The 20,576-nt window shown below is 42.4% G+C and overlaps 1 protein-coding gene across 1 annotated transcript in view; it reads right to left on the reverse strand.

The window, feature by feature from the left end:
- The window catches only part of BEND7 (BEN domain containing 7), an 87,487-nt gene that overhangs the window by 19,267 nt on the left and 47,644 nt on the right, over positions 1–20,576 (reverse strand). The window contains exons 3-4 of the mRNA XM_088468922.1: positions 11,019–11,315; positions 8,904–9,026 (exon numbers count right to left, since the gene is read on the reverse strand). Coding sequence (XP_088325048.1) covers positions 8,904–9,026; positions 11,019–11,315 — 420 coding nt within the window. The remainder of the gene's footprint in view (positions 1–8,903; positions 9,027–11,018; positions 11,316–20,576) is intronic.

The raw sequence follows: 20,576 nt of genomic DNA on the forward strand, positions 1-20,576 counted from the left end.
GGTCTCATTTCCAGAAGCACACAGCGCATGATTCTTTTGAGTTATTAATGTCCAATTTACTTCCAACTATACATCTACTGTGAGAAACCCATATGGGATGCATGGATGGTGTTGTGGTTAGCATTACTGCCTCACAGCACTGAGGTCTTGAGTTCAATTCCCGAGACCCTATGTGTGTGGAGTTGGTATGTCTCCCCATATTTGCATGGGTTTCCTCTGGGTTATACGGTTTCCTCTCACAATCCAAAAGCACACTGGCAGGTTACTTGGTTTATGACAAAAAATAACCCTAGTGTATAATTGTGTGATAGGGAATGTAAGCTCCACTGGTGCAGGGACTGATGTGAATTATCAAATATTCTATTTAAAGCGCTGCAGAATATGTGTGCGTTTTATAAGTAACTGGTAACAAATAAATATAGCCCAAATGTATTGTATGCAATTTTGGACTAGATGGGAGCTGCAGACCCATTCATTCTATCAAACAGACAATCAATGTTCTAAGATATACAAAAAACTACCTGAAAAACCAGAATAGAAATGTCCTTTTTGTTAGTGAGTATTACCCTATCTATGCCTGTGACATCTTCACTCTGGCAGAATGGCTGTCCTGCTACATTTGTACAAAGTATAACAATTATGACAATAGTCATTACAATAATGGAAAATAAACTGCTACAGATATTGGATACAGCACTCTTAGGGGTAAATTTACTAAGATGGGATTTCTATTAAGAAGTGAGGTTGCCCATAGCAACCAATCAGATTCCAGGTATTATCTTCTAGAAGGTGCTAGATAAATGAGAAGTAGAATCTGATTGGTTGCTATAGGCAACATCACTTCTTAAATAGAACTCCCATCTTAGTAAATTTACCCCTTACAGTGCTGCTCAGTGACACTCGTGCATTTAAGAGCTACAGCAGGGGTTTGTCAAACATCCTCTGCTTTCACCCTCTCGGTAAAAGGTCCACAAAACATGCACTGCATATCAAGGCTAAGGAAAGGTTGGAGAATCACCGATCTACAGGAAGAAAAAGCAAATCGAAGGTTCACTTGCCGTCACTACATTGTAAATTTAAAAGCCAAGCACAACATCTTGCTTTTCTAACCATGAAGAAATTCAGGCCAAGTGTGGCTCCATCTCCAGGCTTTTTTAGTAGTCACATATGTCTGGAGAGCATCCTTATGCTGGCCATACACGCTACAATTATCGGGGCGATCCACCGATATCAGGCGGATCGCCCCGATAATTGTAGCGTGTGTGCGGGCGACCGAGGGTTAAATATTGCTCGGTCGGGCATGCAAGATTGTCCAGCATGCCCGTCCGATGAGATATTTACCCGGTAAACTGTCGGCCGCATCGGGCAGTGTATGCCCAGCCGCGGCCGACAGACAGACATTTCCTGTGTTCCTTCCTACGGAAGGAACAGGGAAATGTCTCCTCCCCCAGGGGCGGAGCGCGGATGTCGGGCTATACAGTGAGATTTCTCTCACAGTGTATGCCGGCGACATCTGCGGCTGGCAGGCTGCCATATAAAATGTCTGTCGGTCTGACAGACATTTTATCTGGCTGTGTATGCCCAGCATTAGCCTGCCTAGTAGACCTGTTTTTAATTTTGTGAGCATATATTTATAACGCAAAGCACAATCTGTTACATAAAAACATGTAAACAGCCCAGAGGCCAATCATTAAAAAGAGATATATCTGTAAATTGTTATCATCTATTGTGCCTGTATAAAATATGAAGCAACATTCACATTTCTATCTAACATCAACTTATACAATAAATGCATACAGTACAATATTCCAGATTGTAGAACTGGAACCAATTAGTCCACAACCACAAACCATCACCTTTCTCTATTGCAAGACCTTGAGCTTTTGCCAAAAGGCCATACTTCATTTGAAATTTGGGAACTTGAGAGGTATGGTTAAGTATATTTAGAGTGTGGTTATAATTACATTGCATGCTGTTTTTGTTTACCCTTCATTTATAGTATGTTCCAGAAATGATCATAAGTTACAGTAATAACAGTGTTAATTGCAAAATATTAAAGATTAGTCATTGTAAGTCTTGTAACTTCCTTCTGTACAAGACTGCATACAAGGTCTAGTGCACCACAGATGGTACATAATGTAAACATGAGCAAGGACAAAGCAGATATACATGGTCATTATACAGAGATATTTGCACTTTTATATCATTGGGTTAGCAAAATATAATTTTAGCCAATTTTGGAATTTATATAAGTATATGTAGATAAACATAACAAAGTCTTCCTGCAAGGGCACCAGATTTCCTCTACTCCCAACATTCAGCTCATTACTATCTGGCCTTGGAAACTCTATGACATGGTTCTTGAACCATTTTAAAGAAGTAATTCATAATATTGCAAGTTTGGTTCCTTGTATCATGGTTTTTAATTTATTAAATATATATGCTTAATAAAGTAAATGTACATGCTTCATGGGTTATTTATTGGGGAAGGATTTATCTTTGTTGTATTATTTTTTAATAACATTGATCTTATTTTGAGAAAATCATTTATTGCACAAGGGACTAAACTGGATCAGTTCTTCAAGCCTTCCAAGGGTGTATTGTTGCTCCACATATACTGAGACCATCTACAAACTGTGCAATGGGATCTAAGTTGTCAACATGTATATTTCGTTTATTGCTCAAATTAAAAATCACAGGCATATTGTCATTTATGTTTAGTACAAATATCCTTAAAAAGAACCATCAAATAACTGAGATTAATTTTGGGATTAAGGCAAAGAATTAGAAGTATCTGTGTGCTCAGAGAATTACCTACCACCTTCCACTTAGCTGCAATGGGTGGTAGGTAATGTATTGTAATTAGGGATGTGCAGCCTCGGATAGGTTAGAGTTTGCACACCGAGTTCAGATGTTTCCCTCCAAAAATCTGGTCTCAGAAAGAGGCAAAACGTCATCTTTCATGGACAAACATCATCTTCCATGGACTTTCATGGACAAACATCATCTTCCATGGACTTTTGTCCATGGAAGATGATGTTTGTCCATGAAAGATGACGTTTTGCCTCTTTCTGAGACTAGATTTTTGGAGGGAAAAATCCAAACTTGGCGTGCAAACTCGAACCTATCCGAGCCTGCACATCCCTAATTGTAATAGATCTGTCTTAATACTGAACAGGGTGCAGTTTTCAGTTGTCAGAATGCTGACGCTGGAATCCCGACACTCATCAGAATAGCAGCGCTGGCATCCTGACCGCCGGAATCATGAAGGCAAGTACTGGGGTTAGGGTGCCGGGGAGGGGAGCTTAGGTTTAGGGTGCGGTGAGGGAGGGTTAGGTTTAGACACTAGGGGGGAGGTTAGGTCTAGGAAGGGTTAGGAGTACTTACCTTTAGGCATCAGCATTGTAACCTGGTCTGGATGTCGGCATCGGGATTCTGATTGCCGGAATCCAAAGCGCCGGGCATCCTGTACCCAACCCAAACTGAACCATATTATTACACTGTAGCTCCAATCAGCTGCTGTAAAGTCAGCCCATGGCCATCACCGGTAGATCGGGTGTAAGTGCAGGATATGCAGACAGGGGATTCCACCTTTACATTTCACCTAAGTATTAACTATGGGGCTGATTAAGTGTTGTACGCAAACCTGATGGTTTGCATACAAAACAAATAGTGAGAGATGTGCTCATGTGCAGGATCAGTACTGCTTATGTGCAGGCAGGGGTGTTTTATGTTGGTGGTGCAACAAAAAATAGTTCTGGCGCCGCCCCCCCTCTCCCCTCCCTCTTACCTAAGCTGGCGGTCGCGAACTGTCAGGGGCTGTGCTTTATAGTAATAGGCTGCACAGCCCCTGCACTACACGGAGGAGGAAGTGTAATGTGCTGTGTTTTAACTTAAAGACCGACACATTACATCTCCTCCTCCTGCAGTGCAGGGTCTGTGCAGCCTATTATTAAAAAGCACAGCCTCTGACAGTCCGCGGCCGTTGCTCCTTTGAAATGTTTGGGAGGAGAGTGGCCCCTTTGCCCCTCCAGTTCCTACGTCCATGTGTGCAAGTCTCCTTCTGTGAGATTGTTCGCAGTGCCCGCAAGCTGCAGCATGATTGACATGCTGCAGTTGTTTGGGGGCACTGATGGTGAGCGTTTTTGTAGGCATGCCGAAGCCTTGGTCTGCGTTTTCCAACGCGGATTTCCTGGTTCCAGGGTCCAAAGATGCAGCAGTAATGCAAACAGTGTCCATCTCTGAATCAGGCCCGATGGTTTGCAAGCAACTCCGACGGCAGGGGTGTGCAGCCCGGTCCTTCCGATCAATCGAGACTACGAACAGAATCTCGCAGGAGATGATGCTACGTGTCTCCCAGCAACATGTAGTCTCGTTTGCAATCATCCTGACAAGTGTTGGTCCTTGCAGTAATATTATATATTTATATATGTATGGTTATGTTATGTTATGTTTTGGGATAGATATCCCCCTAGTACAGGTTGAGTCTCTCATATCCAAAATGCTTGGGACCAGGGGTGTTTTGGATATTGGAATATTCCGTGGAATAACTGCATACCATAATGAGATATCTTGGGAATGGGACCCAAATCTAAAATCAGAATGCATTTATGTTTTATATACACCTTATACACACAGCCTGCAGGTAATTTTATACAGTATTTTCAATAATTATGTGCATCAATAAAATTTGGTGTACATAAATGAAATTCATTTATGTTTCATATACACCTTATACACAAAGCCTGAAGGTAATTTTATACTATATTTTTTAATAATTTTGTGCCTTAAACAAAGTTTGTGTACATTGTACCATCAGAAAGCAAAGGTTTCACTATCTCAGTCATGCTAATAATATTCCATATTTCGGAATATTTGGATGTGGGAGACTCAACCTGTATTGAGTAAGTGTGTCTAAAGTGTTCTGAATAAAAAATGGTACTACAGGTTGAGTCTCCCATGTACAAAATGCTTGGGACCAGGGGTATTTTGGATGTCGGAATATTCCGTATTTTTTGAATAAATGCATACCATAATGAGATATCTTGGGAATGGGACCCAAATCTACACACAGGATGCATTTAGGTTTCATATACACCTTATACACACAGCCTGAAGGTTATTTTATACTATATTTTTATAATTTTGTGCTTTAAACAAAATTTGTGTACATTGAACCATCAAAAAGCAAAAGTTTCACTATCTCAGTCATGCTAAAAATATTCCGTATTTCGGAATATTTGGATATGGGAGACTCAACCTGTATAACATTTTCAATAAGAAATACTTAAGCTTAGACCATAAAATTAGATTGAATGGGAGATGTCAGATATAAAATCAAATACAAATTCTTTGAGAAATAATTTTTTCAAAGCAATAAATACATACTGCGTAAGAGCGCTGTAGTAGTAAATATGTAACTAGATCTTCCTTTAAACAATGCCATAGAGAGACCTTCTGGATACACAGGCTTAGGGCAGGGAGCCTTTTTTCTGCCGTGGGCCGTTTTGATATATACCTGTATAACATTATTCCCGAGCCTGGTGCAGGCCACGCCCCCTCAGTGTGACATAACATAGGGCAGGGCCACAATCGCCGGTGATTACAGCAATGCCCGGTGCATCCTGAGGATGCTCCAGGGAGCTGTAAGGGCAGCGGTGTGACCATCTGAAGCGTCCTAAGGATGCTCGAGGCAGCACTGCTGCATAGATTCTGGCTGCAGGATGCCTTTCTAGTCAACCTGATAGCCAGATGAGGCTAGAAGAAAAAAGCTCTGAGGGTAAGACCAAATGATTCCGCGGGCCTTATATGGCCCCTGGGGCTGAGGTTCCCCATCCCTGGGAATGATGGCAAGGTGGACGCTGAATGCAGTCAAAAGGTTGACAATGACAATGTCGACACATCAATGTCGACAGTTATGATGTTGCATGTCAACATTTTGACATTAACAGAATGTCGACAAGTGAAATGTCAACATTGTCAGAAGTTGTCATTAGGGTTAGGTTGCGGCGGAGGAGGTAGAATAGGGTTAGACATTAGTGGGAGGGTTAGGGGTAAAGATTAGGTTTAGGGAGCAAAATTCACCTGAATTCTGGAGTTTAGGAGGTCTGACCTGGAAGCCACAGTCACATGACTGCCAGGAGCTGGAAGACGCCGCTGTAGCCGTCGGGAGCAGGTAAGTCACCACTGGGCTACCAGGACAATATGTTGACATTCTAACATGTCAGCAATTCATCACTGTCTGCATGATGAATGTAGACATATCATACCCAGTAGAGCATGCAGGGGGGGTTTACGAGTACCTAGAAACCCCCCTGACAGACAAAAATATTTTTTTTCAGAGACGGAGACAGCCTTGTCTCTGTCTCTGCATCAGCTGCGGGCCACACACCATGATCGGAGTTGCCTGGCCACTGTCTGTTTAGCTAAACTGGCAGCGCGCCACAATTACAATACAGTCCTCACAGAGGGAACGTGGGAAAGGAAGGATCGCGGCTGCCCAGCACCTAGGAGGAGGTCCGCAGCAGATCCCACACGTGTTTGTGTAAGTATGCTATATGTATGTACGCTCTGTGCGTGTTTGTAAGTATGCTGTGTTTTGTGTGTGCTACAGTATGTGTATGTATGCTCGCTGTGCATGTGTTTACAAGTGTATGTATGCTGTGTGTGTCTCACACATATATGTATATATATATATATATATATATATAATGGAAGCCCCCATAAGAAATCCTTCATTTGCCGCTGATACCCAACACTTGGACGCATATGTGGACAAAAACACCAATTCTGATTCTTATTATTGAAATAGAATGTATTAATTGTTTTTAATTTATAAACCAATTTGGAAATGATCTGACATCTGAGTTATCTACCATTCACCATTCCATAATAGTACATTTAATAAAAGTAAGTTGCACACTATGCAATGCTTTTTTTCTTGTTTTAATGATTAATTGCATTGCCCGGCAGAGTGGAGCTTGTGCAGAGCTAGAAATTGCAATGTAACAGCTTTTCTACATATTTTAATGTGTTTTTTTCTATTCTACAGGAGAATTCCAGACACCTATAAAACAGCATGTGCTTGTCTGTAGATACATTCCTACATCGTAGGTGATTATCAGTCAACTGTTTGCCATGTTCATGGGGATATGTACCACATTATATAAATGACAACTTTGATAAATGTTTTACCAAAAAGTATTTTTATTTTCATTTTGTAATCGTTTACTCTATGCGTCTTTGTCTGACCCGCTCCAAATTTAGAACCTTACTTTAAAGGAATGAATTCAGGGCGTCCAATAAATTAGATTCTTTATACTCCAATATAATCTGTCATACAAAGTGCCCATACAACAGTATGCGAGCACTCGCTCTGAATCAGGATGGGGTTTTTTTTTTGGGCCCCCAGGACGCTCGCTAAGCTGTGGGTGACCACCCACTGCTTTTGCGGGTGGGCTGACAATGGTCGCGATTATCGCGACCATCGGGCTTGCGAGGAGACCCTGTGGTAGGGTCTCAGCACTCGCAAGCCCGAGTGGACTTTCCTGCTCTAAAAGAGCAGGAAGTCCACTACTGACATCACGAGTGATGTCAGTAGGGCCGCCCACAAATGCCAGGTGTTCCTAAGGGAACGCCTGCGTTTGTGCAGCCACCCTCCCTCCCCGCCTACAAAACGGGGCGAGCTGTCAACAACATCGACAGCCGCCCTGTCTTGTAGCGAGACCCGTTGCGACGGAGCTGCTGTCGTAGTACGGGTCTCGCGCATGCGCATGCTGGAGGCGGCGCGTGCACAGTCGGGGACCATCGACTCGCTTGTGAGTGCTGTGCGCTCGCGAGCGGGTCTGAATCAGGCCCAGTATCCTCTATTGGCGGTTACTAGACGATATGTCGTCCGATCCGAAGGATCGGACGACATATCAGGCACATCGGCCAGTGCGTACCCGCTATGTCGCTGACAATGCGTGCTCCCTCGCATCTTCAGCGGCACTGCCCGTCAGACCTGCATGCAGGTCCAACGCAATATCGTCAGTGGAAGCCATGCTGCCGAATGCAGCATGGCTCCCGCTGTTCCTCCGTCGCTGCCAGCATCGGCAAGTGTGTATGCACTTACCAAAGCGGGTGCCCCGCCGGGTCCAGCCGCATGCAACATCGGTGCTGGGTACACATCGCTAAGTGTGTACCCAGCTTATCACACATCTGCCAATCAGCTACAAAGAATTTGCACATTATAAGTATAGGATGGCTAGCCAGATATACAGTATACTTACTGTAAGACTTTCAGCTTCTATTACTATTTTTCAGAAGGTTCTATATTTAATCATTTTTGCTGGCTGGCAGGTGAGTGCAGCTAGATACGTTTAAAGTGCAACATAAGAAGGCTATATGTTTGATATTAATATTATTTAATATATTGATAATGAAAAAATAATTCATATATGATAATAGAAATTCCGAGATCTTTGTTGCATATATTTGCAAATATATGCAATAAAGACCTCTGAATTACTATTATCATGTAGCATTTAAGTCTTTTTGCTGGTTTTTTTTTTTGCAGTGTGCTGGAGGGAATTTTTTTTTTCCTTTTTTTTTTTCTACCTCTGTGAAATGATATGGCTATATTATCGTGAATTTTAGCACAGCACACTAAATGGCTCCCTCCAATGCAGGTATGGAAATGGAGCACTTTAAATAAGGCAATTTGACATCTTCATGTATTTTTTCTTTACTAATATTAAAAGGAGTACTATCTTACATCTACATTCGGGTCATGTACATAATTCAATGCTGATCACAGCTTCAAAATAAACTTCTCATGAGGGGAAGACACCACAGTGTTTGAACTTTATAGAAATAGACAAAAAACTGTGTTAGTATGTAAATGTTATAATAACATACAGTACCTGCCTGTACTTGCATGAACTTCCTCATTGCTTTCAGCTCCTGAAGGATTGCCTGCAGAGTGGGCTGGCAGTTACACGTGCAGCACTTCGACTCTGGCACTGTATTAACCAATCGCAATTCACCTGTTAAATTAGAGTGAATTTGTCAGTCATACCAAAATTTACCTCAGTAAAGATATGTATAAAATGATTATATTTTCACACTTATACTATCAAATTAAATAAAAAATAATGTTTACAAATGTCATATTGGCAATACCCTGTACCATATAAATGGTTTGTGTTGCATTTGTGACATTTCCCCTTAAAGTTGACAAAAAAGGCATGCCGTGATTCGTATATCTGGCATCAGAGTGTAGATGGATATTTTATTATTTATTTATTAAAGGTTTCTTATATAGCGCAGCATATTCCGTTGAACTTTACAATTGGAAACAACATTAACAGAACAAAACTGGGCAGTAACAGACATGAAGCAATATGTTTGAAACCCCATTACCACTTTGCTTATGAGAAGAGAGAGAATACAGAATTCACCAAAAAATAAACAAAACTTTTTTTTTCAACTTTTCCTATTTATTTTTTTCTTTCAGATACTGTTCTTATTTTTAACTAAATGTCTTTAGTTTTAAAATACATAGGCCTTGGTAGGGCACTAGACATGATGATTTGAGGGGTAAATTTATTAAAGGTCGGTTTTGGTTCTAAACCAAAACTGACTGAAACAGACCGTTATCATTTTTGTTTAGAAGTTCAGAAAACGGATATTTATCATCCGTCAGGTTTCAGCCACTATTGAAATGATGTCAGATGATTCTTACAGGTATAAATGCTATCAGTTTTGATCTTTCAGTTCAAAACCCAATGGCAAATAGAAGTGAGAAAAATGACGACAGCAAACTCATCCAAACAGAAATACTGCACAGAACAGTATGATCTGTGCAGGCTTTATGTGTGTAAAAGGATAGAGATAGTTAAAAGTTAAAAATAAAATTGCGTGGGGTCTCCCCCTAAAACCATAACCTGCCCGGACCTCTCAACCTTGTCTGGTACTGGAAAATCGAGGTAATAAACTGGCATGGGGACCCCCGATTTTACAAAAACCAGCCCGGGGGCTTATGCCATAACATAAACAAGCCCAAATCTGGAAAGTGGGAACCACAAAAATAAAATGGTGTCCCCCCTACTGAGGACCAACCTATGCCTCGCACCCCTGGTGGCAGTGTGTGCTGGGTTAATGGTAAAATAATAGATAATAATATTTTTCTTCTCAGTCCCAGCAAGCCTGTGGAAGAACAAGTGTCAGCATGCCTGAACATTAAGGGCCCTCTGGCACCTGTAGTCCGCCTGTAATCAAAGTATTAAAATAATGACAGTACTCGCATACAGTATGTGGGAGACCTTTATTTGAGAAAAAAAAAATCATACTCGCCAAACCAAAATTGGGAGCGCCCCTTTCAGCCAATCAGCGCTTCCCTCATTCATTCCTTTGACAGTGAATGACCTTCCATTACACTCATGCAATGTAACTAGGCAGTTCTTTGCCACATTGTTGTCAAGACTGAATTTGACTAGAAACTGTCCTTTTAATTTTAAATCATATGGAAATATATCACAAAGCACCCCTATATCTTAAGACTATATATTAAAATATCCCAAACTTGAAGCGTTCACTAAAAGCTCACCTCTCACAAGCTTATTAAATTCCAGAACCACCCACATAACCTCCATAAGAAAGCCTACCCAATTACGTCCCCTCTATACAGTCCATACATAACTTTACATATTTTCTCTTTCACATCCTCTGTGTGACTGGATCATACAGCCCACCAAGAACCTCTGCAATCTGGCTGGACCATTATACAATAGGTAGCACCTGTCCTTGTGTATCAGTGCCTATTTCCCTATAGATTGTAAGCTTGCTAGCAGGGCCCTCTTCCCTCTATGTCTGTCTTGTTCCATTACTGTTTGTTCCCAATTGTAAAGCGCAACGGAATTTGTTGTGCTATATAAGTAACTGTTATTAATAATAATAATAATAATAATATTGGTAATGATTATTGATGTGCATATTTTATGACTGCGTAATCTCTATAAAGAGGAAGCATAACATACCATTAGATCCAGGATTTTTAAGATGATTCAGCACAGTTTTAGAACGGGTTCCATATTGTCCTGAAAACTCAGTGGCTTGGATTGGCACATTGTTCCATGGAGCCTGTGGTGGGTGAATGGGATCTTCCGCAGGGCAAGGGGTACTCAGACTCTCAGTCCAACTCATATCCAGCTCGTGCATATCTTCTTTTAGTTTCTCCCCTTCTTTGCCAACACGCTGGTATACTCGTCCAGTGCTGTCATTTAATAGTCTCCTCATGCCAGTGATCTGTTTCTTAATCTCCATGCCATCATCCCCTGTGTACATAATACAATAATGACAGAGAAGTGTCCTAGACACAATGAGATATCAATGGCCTCATTACTCAGAATATAACTTTTCTATTTGCTTCTATTTCTTTAAAGAGACTTGCTCTTCCAGCTAAAGCATTGCTCACATTTTCAAGAGTTCTGCCTTTTACTGTCTTGCCATTAATGTAGCAGTCCCAACCTACAGAGTCATGACTGGATGTACTGTATAAGAACATATACCATATGGGATCTTTTAGCTGGAAACCTTTTATGCAGAAAGTACTGAAACACAGATATAAAAATAAATTGCTATTGCCCAGAGAAAATATAAAGAATTCATGACATTGTCTCACCCTACCGTATGCCCCTTCAAAGCTATTTCCTCTCAATGTCTCTACTCCTCTGCCCCGTTGCATGCCAACCTCAAGCTCATCTCTGCAGACTGACTCTCTACACTGGTACATTCCCATTCTTTAAACATGTGCCCACCTCACAAATAGTTCATCTCCTGACCCAGCCTCTCTCCAACAACTGCTCTTTTTCTCTCTTCTCCTCCTTCTCAAATGACCGGATCGTCTTGTAAACTAGCACTTCTATCGCTTTCTCGCTTCTCTTACTCCATTCTCAAATCCCTACATTGAGCTTCTACACTGAACATTCCCATGAGATTACACTTACAGAAGTGTAAGTCTACTTACAGCAAAGTGTAATGGACACTTCAAAATACTAATCCCCTTGGTCCTTTCATTTTTTGAGTCTATTGATCATCCTCTTTATAGTGCATACCATTCACTCCATTATCCTTCAGTATATAGGAGGAGATGCACCAAGCAATGTAACGAGTAGAGAAGTGGACAAGTGGAGAGGATGCCTATAGCAACCAATCAGATTCGAGATAGCATTTATCAAGTACATTATATAAAATGACAGCTAGAAGCTGATTTGTTATGGGCAACCTCTCCACTTCTCCACCCTTATACTGCTTAATACATCTCCCCCACAGTTCTTTCCTCGTTCACTCCCTACCTATCTAGCTATGTCTTTAGTGTCTCTTTGGCAAAATCTGTGTGGTTACACTAAATCACGTTCTTGTGTGACCAACTGTCTCTGTGCTCTTGCCACATGAATATCTAAATGCTTATTCATTCTCTCATCATCTCATTCTTTGAGGGGAATTCAATATGAAACGTAAACTTCGCTGTCGAAGTTTACGTTTCATATCGGAGTTTTTACCTGCGTTAAAGTATCGGGCGCGCGCCCGCTTATCCCCGTATTCAATATGAAATTAACGAAAATGGGAGCCTGCGAAGTTGGATTTGCGTAAAGTTACGAATTTTTCCTTAAAAAAATTGTTGTACCCCAATAAAGTTGTAAAAACATGGGGGATCACTATGGGTACCCCCGTTTTAGCCTGTAATTGAAAGTCGGGGATTTTAGTAGCCGCAGCAGGTGTTTTTTCCCGACATTGAAGAAGTGATGCAGAAGAGCACTTAGGTTATTTTTTTCGTTTTTTTAAGTGGTCCCATCAAATTTGGGGTACATGAAAATGAGAACTAGCATATTTTTAAGTCCCTGAAGTTTTTAAAAATTCTGCAATTGTGCACCTGCTATAAATCTATTCTAGTAAACACCTGCCGCATACTTGCAGAATAGCCCTGAACCTATTTCTAGCGTTCCCGCTAGGCTGTTTTAGCGGGGCGCGGCGCCCTGCTCTCTTTCTGGAAGGCAAAAAGCGCCCTGCCCTAACAGCCTGTGGGAACTGTCTTCACCCGCGGGTCGCAGTGTCCTGCAGGTGAAGAAATGTGCGGTGACCCGGTCACCGCCGGAGAATAGACGCCGGGCGCATGCGCCCGGCATCTATTCTCCCTGTCTGCAGGGCTTGGGGGCTGCCCGGAGTGTCCGTAAGTGCCGGGGACGCCCCCAAGAGTGACGAAAAGGGGACACGTCGTATAGACATGCCCCCTTTTCAATGACCACGCCCCCTTCTCGGACGCGCGCGCACACGAACGTGCCCTTTTTAGCTCTAGCAAAAAGCGCCCTGCCCTAACAGCCTGCGGGAACTGTATTCACCCGCGGGTCGCAGTGTCCCGTGGGTGAAGAAATGTGCGGTGACCCGGTCACCGCCGGAGAATAGACGCGCCCCCTTTTCGATGACTACGCCCCCTTCTCGGACACGTGCGCGCCTGCGGCGCACGCATGAACGTGTCCTCTCTAGCTCCGGCGCCCTGCCTCGCGCCGGAGCTAGAGTGAACACTATATTTCCCTATTTTTAAAAAATTTTTCCCATTTTTTTTTTTCACCCTAATTTTTAATTTCATTTTTTGGGGTGTCCCTATTTTATTTTTAAACTTTTTTTGACACAGTTTTTTTTTTAAATGTCATTCCCAGGGGTGCAAGCCTGCACCTCTAAACCACAATTCTGCACTTTTTTTCGACACCTATTCAATGGTGAAAAGTTATCCCCGTTTTTTATCAAAGACTTTTCGAACCTGCGATAAGTCTTTGAAATTGAATACGGTGTAAAAGTAAAACCTGCGATAATGACGTCAAAAGTGCGATATTAACGCAAAAACGTGTTTTCGCTCCCATATTGAATACCCCTATTTGTCTACTGTAACCTCCTCCTATCTCGCATTTCCTCACCCACTTATCTCGGCTTCAATAATGTTGAGAAACATTGACCTAGCCTACAAAACGCAATAAGTGTTACAATACGTAAAACAACATATCACAATGGTTTGGCGTGTTAGTCCTGTCTTGTTAATGGACACTATTATACTTCTGGCTGATATGCTGGTACAGAGGAGATAATAGAATCCAGCCTATGAATATATAGCTATAAGGTATCAGTAGCATACAGCTTTTGCCTGTATGAATACTGGATGAAAAATGAATTAAAATATGGCAGATGAAAGGTAGGATTCTTCATAACTGTGCAATCATATAATAATACTGAAATGTACATTACCACCATTTCTACCAAACCTGGTATGCAGTCAGTTATAGGTATATAAATAGGTTACAGCTTATAGTCATTTCCTGAGCTCTCAGCTACACTTCTATGTACTATACTTCTGATATACAGAACAGTCCTATGCCATACATTTATAGTGTACTACTCTTTCAGTGTAACATGTTGCCACCTTAAACTCACAAACTGAATTTTGTTCTTCAAATACATTTCCATTTGCTGATGAGAGAGGACGAGTCTAAGCCTATACTGTCACTGGGATACCTTCGTACCTTTATACTGGAAGCGCATTTCTACCAGTGTCAAGAGTACAATAATATGTGTAATAAAGACAGTCCTAATGTATCCTCAATCTATTGATTAATTTAAGACATAGAAGAGACTTGATGGAGCTGTACTTTTATACATAAGTTATAATCTGGTGTTATTATTAGTATAGATCCACTGTGCACATGTCCAGTGTGAACTGCAATCCTCCAGGGTAATAGTGAGTCTGGTCTCTATTTTCCTTTAACCTATATTGTTTTTCATCTATGTATGGATGGGGTATTCAAAAGTCTCAATTGCGCAGAATGAAAGACACTGTAGGGGGGCATATTTCTTTTCTCATCTGTCTCCAATGTTTGTGTATTAAAAATGATTTAATTAGAGATTTCTTCTCCAAAACTAAGGGGCCTATGGGCACTGCCGCAATTATTATTAGCAATCTGTATCATGGCAGATAGTTTTATTTTGAATGAAAATAGCCCCACTATAGGCGAAATTCAATTGTTGTTTGGGTGCCTGTTATTAACAGGGGCCGACGGAGCCATTCAATTGTTGCTCCACTCGGGCGTGATTGCTGCGGATGCCCAGGTTTCTGCTCGTACCCTCCTGAGGTGGCGAGCAGAAATCCGTGAAAAGTTGGATGTTTGGGCATCCAAACTGCAGTTTGGGCACGCTAACCAGTAATTTGTATGGGTTTAGCTGCTCTATACATCTAAATCTGGTGAATTTGGTCGTGACAAGTACTAGATGCCTGTGGCACTTGTGCTCATTAGCATAAACTATTGAATAATGCACGTCGTGCGCCCATTACTTACAGGCGCACTAAAACAATTTTATTTCCCCGTATTTACTAAACTGAACCCGAAGAAGCAGTGGTAGTGATAACCGCTGTCCTTGACAGTTACTTCCCCAGCATTTTGGAAGTCTTTCACAATTGTGAAAGACTCCTCCTGTGGAATCTGACACTACGCATGAGCACAGTGTCAGTTTCTGGAACTGGACAGAGGCTGTAGGAGAGACATCGGAAGATCTTTCTCCTGCGAGTAAAGCTTCCATAGGCTTAAAGCGGTTTACACCTTCTGAAGATGGTGTAAACTAACAGGGTTTTGCTTTTTTGGAGTTTGGTACATTGGTACATTTGGTACAGTGATAATAATGGGGACTACAGTCTGCAGCACTAATTAGCCTTCTGCAGGAGATTTTTGTGAAATCTCCTTCATTAGGCTATTAATACATAGGGCTCTATTTATTAACATTATTCTGACTAAAATAAAGTGAAAAAGAGTGTTTTCACACCCTTTTCACATTATTTTAGTATCACATATAGTTATTACAGGGCAATTGGAGTAGAATTCGTAAAATTCTACTCCAACCCCTAAGTATCACTTATTTTTAGTAATCAGATCGCATTTCCCATAATTGTAATGGGAAATGTGATCTGGCCAAAGTTACTAAAAATAAAATGTGAAAAAATATCGGGGAAAGCCCTGTGATAATAACGTCACCTGGAGGTGGCGTTATCCAGGGTCTCCCCTGGTTACCGGCCTCCTACTCTGCTCTAACGGGGAGAGCAGAGCCGGGAGTCGGTCCCAGTAATCAGCTGTGTGGTCTAAACAGACTGCAAGCTGATTACTATAAAAAAAATAAAATAAAAAAAAATTCACTTACCTGACTCCAGGGACCAGTGTCATCAGGTGATCGGGTCCCAGTGCAGTATGGGAGAACACCTGACCGGAGGCATGGAGAACATCACCGGAGGTGCGGTTCATGCAGGTAAGTGTAATTAAGGGAGAGGGGGGTCGTGGGGGGGAGGGGGGGTTCGCAGGGGGACCGTGACCGCGGGGGGCGTGGCTTAGTGCCGGGGGTGGGGTTTAGCGCCGGGGTGGGGTAGCAACGTCGGCCGGTCGGCGCATGCGCGGGCACTTAGTCACGGTATTTTTTGCGGAAATACCGAGATAAGGCTCCGAAGGGGATTCGCAGGGACAGAGCTTTATCGCAAGCTCTGTCCCTGCAAGGGATTTGTAGTAAATCCCTGTGATATTGCCTGAATTCGCAATGCGAATTCAGTCGTTAATATCACACTACAATCTGCATTCAATATGCGGATTGTATTAAATAGAGCCCTTTGTAACAATTCATAAAATGATGCAGAAACTGCAGCTTCTACATGATGTTATGAAAAAACCTTGATAAATAGGCCCCTAAATCTGAAGTAGATATTCTATGCATGCAATAATGCTGTAAAGCACAATCCCACTGAAAGAAAGTGCAAGGGATAAATTATTTACTTAATTTAAGCACTTACAAAAAAAATGTTTCCATTATCGCCTCACTGGTAGATGTTAACTGCAATAAAGAGTTGTACGGATAGTTAGTAGGTGAGGGTGACCTTCATGTTCTGAGCTAACAACCTCATCTGCTAGATTCCTGGAAGCCAGAGCAATTAGGATTTGTCACCTTCACTTCCTGGAATGTGGTGAATGAATGAAATCCATTGGAAATCACTTTAAAGGTCATATATTATATTTCCCAAGTTTATTTGTAATGGGTAAAAGAGATTTAGAATAGCTGTATATTGCCAAACAGCATCACATTAATGTCACTACAATAAATAAATTGCTAATGAACAAAAGTACAAAGTGCTATTTCTTTAATCACAGAATATTTACTTAAATCCACCTGGAAAATGGGTAAAACACGTGCAAACAGCAACATTCTCTTTATGCTGTGGGTTCCCCAATACAATCTTTGTACTAGTAGCAATGGTTACAGCATGAGAAATATGATTTGATGTGCTGTATTAACATTTTAAATGAAACATTAACATTTTACAACACAGTGGAGTAAAAACGAACATAATAAATAACAAATGATTCATCCTCATTTTTAATGCAGTTTTCAGGCATTAATTATAGGCTAAAAAGCCCATAAACAGATAGCTGTTAGCTAGCTATTAATACCAACCAGTTTCATAAGGAGCAGACCAGTCACAGACACTGTGGACACACCAATTGTGCACAACGGTATACAGTTATGTGACCGCCGGTCACAATCCTGCCGGCAGAATGCCGCCTGGGGATTCATGATAGGCGTTGAGATACTGACGCCTATCATAATCCCGGCGCCGGAATCCAGGACGACGTGGGCCAGAATGAGGTAAGTCCGGAGTGCCCATCCTCTTAGTCTAGGGCACTCCGGGGGAGGACTTAGGGTTAGGCACCCTCCGGGGAGGGTTAAGGATAGGCTAGGGGAAGGGGGGTTAGTCGCCACCAGGGGGAGGTTAGGGATAGGCACCCCCCCCCGGGAGGGTTAGGTTTAGGGTGCGGGAAGGTGGGGTTAGGTTTAGGCACCCCTGGGGGAGGTTAGGTTAGGCACCCCTAAGGGAGACTTAGGGTTAGGGGGGGAGAGGGGAGGGTTAGGTTACTTACGTACCGCTGTCAGGATTTCCTCCCTTTGGGCAGCCACTGTCGGGATTTGAACCGCCGGCTAAACGGCCGCCAGCATTTCAATCCCATTCCGTGTACAACAGCTCTTAATGTTCATGTACAATCCTGGGGTTTAAAATGTTTGTTAGTGAAGAGTTATGTCCCTGAGAAAATGCCGTTTTTCTATGCCTAGCTAAGCATACAGCACTTGTTCTTAATATTGGATGCTATTTTCCATATATCTTAATACTTTGTGCAATATGAAGGCTGCGATTTATTGTGATTATGTCCAGTAGGCAGTGTAATGTCCTGTACCTATGCATTGTGTGTGAAGTATACAGATTAATATACTGAATAGCAAAGTACACCTTTTATTTTATTTCTTATATTACTTCATCCACAACAATGCGTGTCCAACAATAAAAAAGGGCCACAACTATGTACTATGACTGCCATATTTTCTAAGTTACTACTTTAAATGCTAATAATTTTGAACATACAGCTTTTACAGAATCTGTGATTGCCAATGAGTCACAGTACTACACCTCAGAGGCGGATTATACCTGCCCTGCAGCCCCTCCAGTAAAAGTCGACACCCCAGGGACTGCCTAGCAGTGGCAGTGACTTCCCATTGGAGGTGCTCTCTGAGTTCCTCCTAATCACAGCCGGACAGGCAGTCTCAAGTGGAGGGGTTTTCTCCCCCTGGGACTGCCGATCCAGACTACAATTAGCAGAGGGAGCACTCCCAATGGGAAGTCTCTCCTCTGCTATAACGTCAGCCTTATCTGGCTTCCAGAGGCTACAGCCGTTGCAGTCCCTAGAAGCCTGGTTGTTGGTTTGTGCGCATATGGGGTATCGCGATTCCGCGCATGCGCACATTTCAGACCCCTCTCCCACCCCCCAGTAAAAGAATGTAGGAGTTGCTGCCAGGGCCGGCTCAAGGCACATTCGACCAATGCGGTCGAACAGGGGCGCCACCCCATAGAGGGCGCACCCCTCCCAACCATCCCGAATTTCAGCGGAACAGTCCCATTTTTCGGACACTGCCCCGCTGTTCCACTCGCGTACCGAAGTGTCCTGTCGGTGGTCGGGAGGTTGGGCACCCCCACTGCCGTAGCTGTGCCGGCCCCGGAGAAAAGGAATGGATGCCACGCGCCATTCAGTGCAGCCCAACTACTGAAAGAGTGCTGGGCTCGTCCCAAGCCTGACGTTAAATGAGAGGCGTGCCATACAGCCACGCCCCCAATTAGCATAATTTAGGGGCATGGGCTACGGTAATTAGGCCACACCCCTTTTCAGCCTCATGGTAAGAGGGCGTCGGAGTCCCTCTCTGCACAGGGCGCGGCTCCTCCTTGAGCTGGCCCTGGTCACCGCTGATTACACTACTGCAAATAGCTGGTGAAAAATACTTGTTTTGCCTGGTAATGATGCACTATAGAGTGGATGAGATAATACAGGTCATTTCCAGAACATTAAGTAAACCTGCAGTGCAAATTACATTTTCTTCTACTTATTTTTCACAAATGGGATAATATTTATGTGAATCACAGATTTAAAATTCAAGAATGCAATGTGTGTAAGAGGATCCAAGGTTTTCATATTTTAATGGGACAGTCTGGTTGCATATCTACCAGCTTTCAAATATAAGGGGACTCTACAGCCATACTGATTTTTAGGACTTATGTCCCGATTCAGGGACTGTTGGGAGATATGTCCTCTGAGTAATGTCCCTTCATTGCTGCACGTACCGGTGGCAGATGACTTGTGCAAGTGTGCGTGAGGCTGCGATGGTACTCTATTGTACAGATGGTTTTGCAGTCTTGCTAAACATTACGGATGTGTGTAAGGTACAGTGAGCGTCCTTGTGTAGTGCAGTGGTGGCATTGCAATGAATTAGCATACTATCGCAGTTGAACTGCGTGCGTAATCGCTATTACATTCACAGTTGCGTTCCTTGCTGAATCAGGCCCAGGGTGATTTTCCAGGGTCAGTTTCAGGACTGTAATTTGGCTGTGTACCTGTATATGTATGATGTAAGTTTATGCAAAATGGGATGCGCATGGTCTCTAGTTTGTAAATGAACCATACTGAGTAACTGCCAATGTAATTTAGTGTTCAGATATTCTAATTATGCAACACTGATGAGGTTATTATATATTCAACAATTAGCTAGATTTCATGCAAGCTTGTCTGCACTGTACTGAGCACTGGACTCCTGCACTTCTCATTATATCATATTTGCTGAGGAAATACTGTAGCCATGATGAAACAATTCACATCAAATTGCATCAAGGGTTTGTCCTGCCAACTTCAGAAGAAAGTGATCTGGCTGGAAATTAGGGCAACCTGTGGGTACATTTGCATTTGCCCCAATACCGAGGCTTGCACGTGACCCTGATAATTGCTATGCATGTAAAATGGAGGCAAAAAGAGTTAAACAAGGGTAACAATGATGGCCAGAGCTTGAATGGTGACAAAACAGAAACATGTCTTACTGCACGTGACCGCAGAACGGCATATGTGAAGCACTTCTGGTTTTCTACCCTGAAAGTGGGCCAAGTATGGAAATATAACCTGCAAATAACTTACTAGTATCTGAGGTGT

This window comes from Taudactylus pleione, unplaced genomic scaffold (genome assembly GCF_031769625.1).
Source record: "Taudactylus pleione unplaced genomic scaffold, aTauple2 ptg000086l, whole genome shotgun sequence".
Classification (NCBI taxonomy): Eukaryota; Metazoa; Chordata; class Amphibia; order Anura; family Myobatrachidae; genus Taudactylus; species Taudactylus pleione.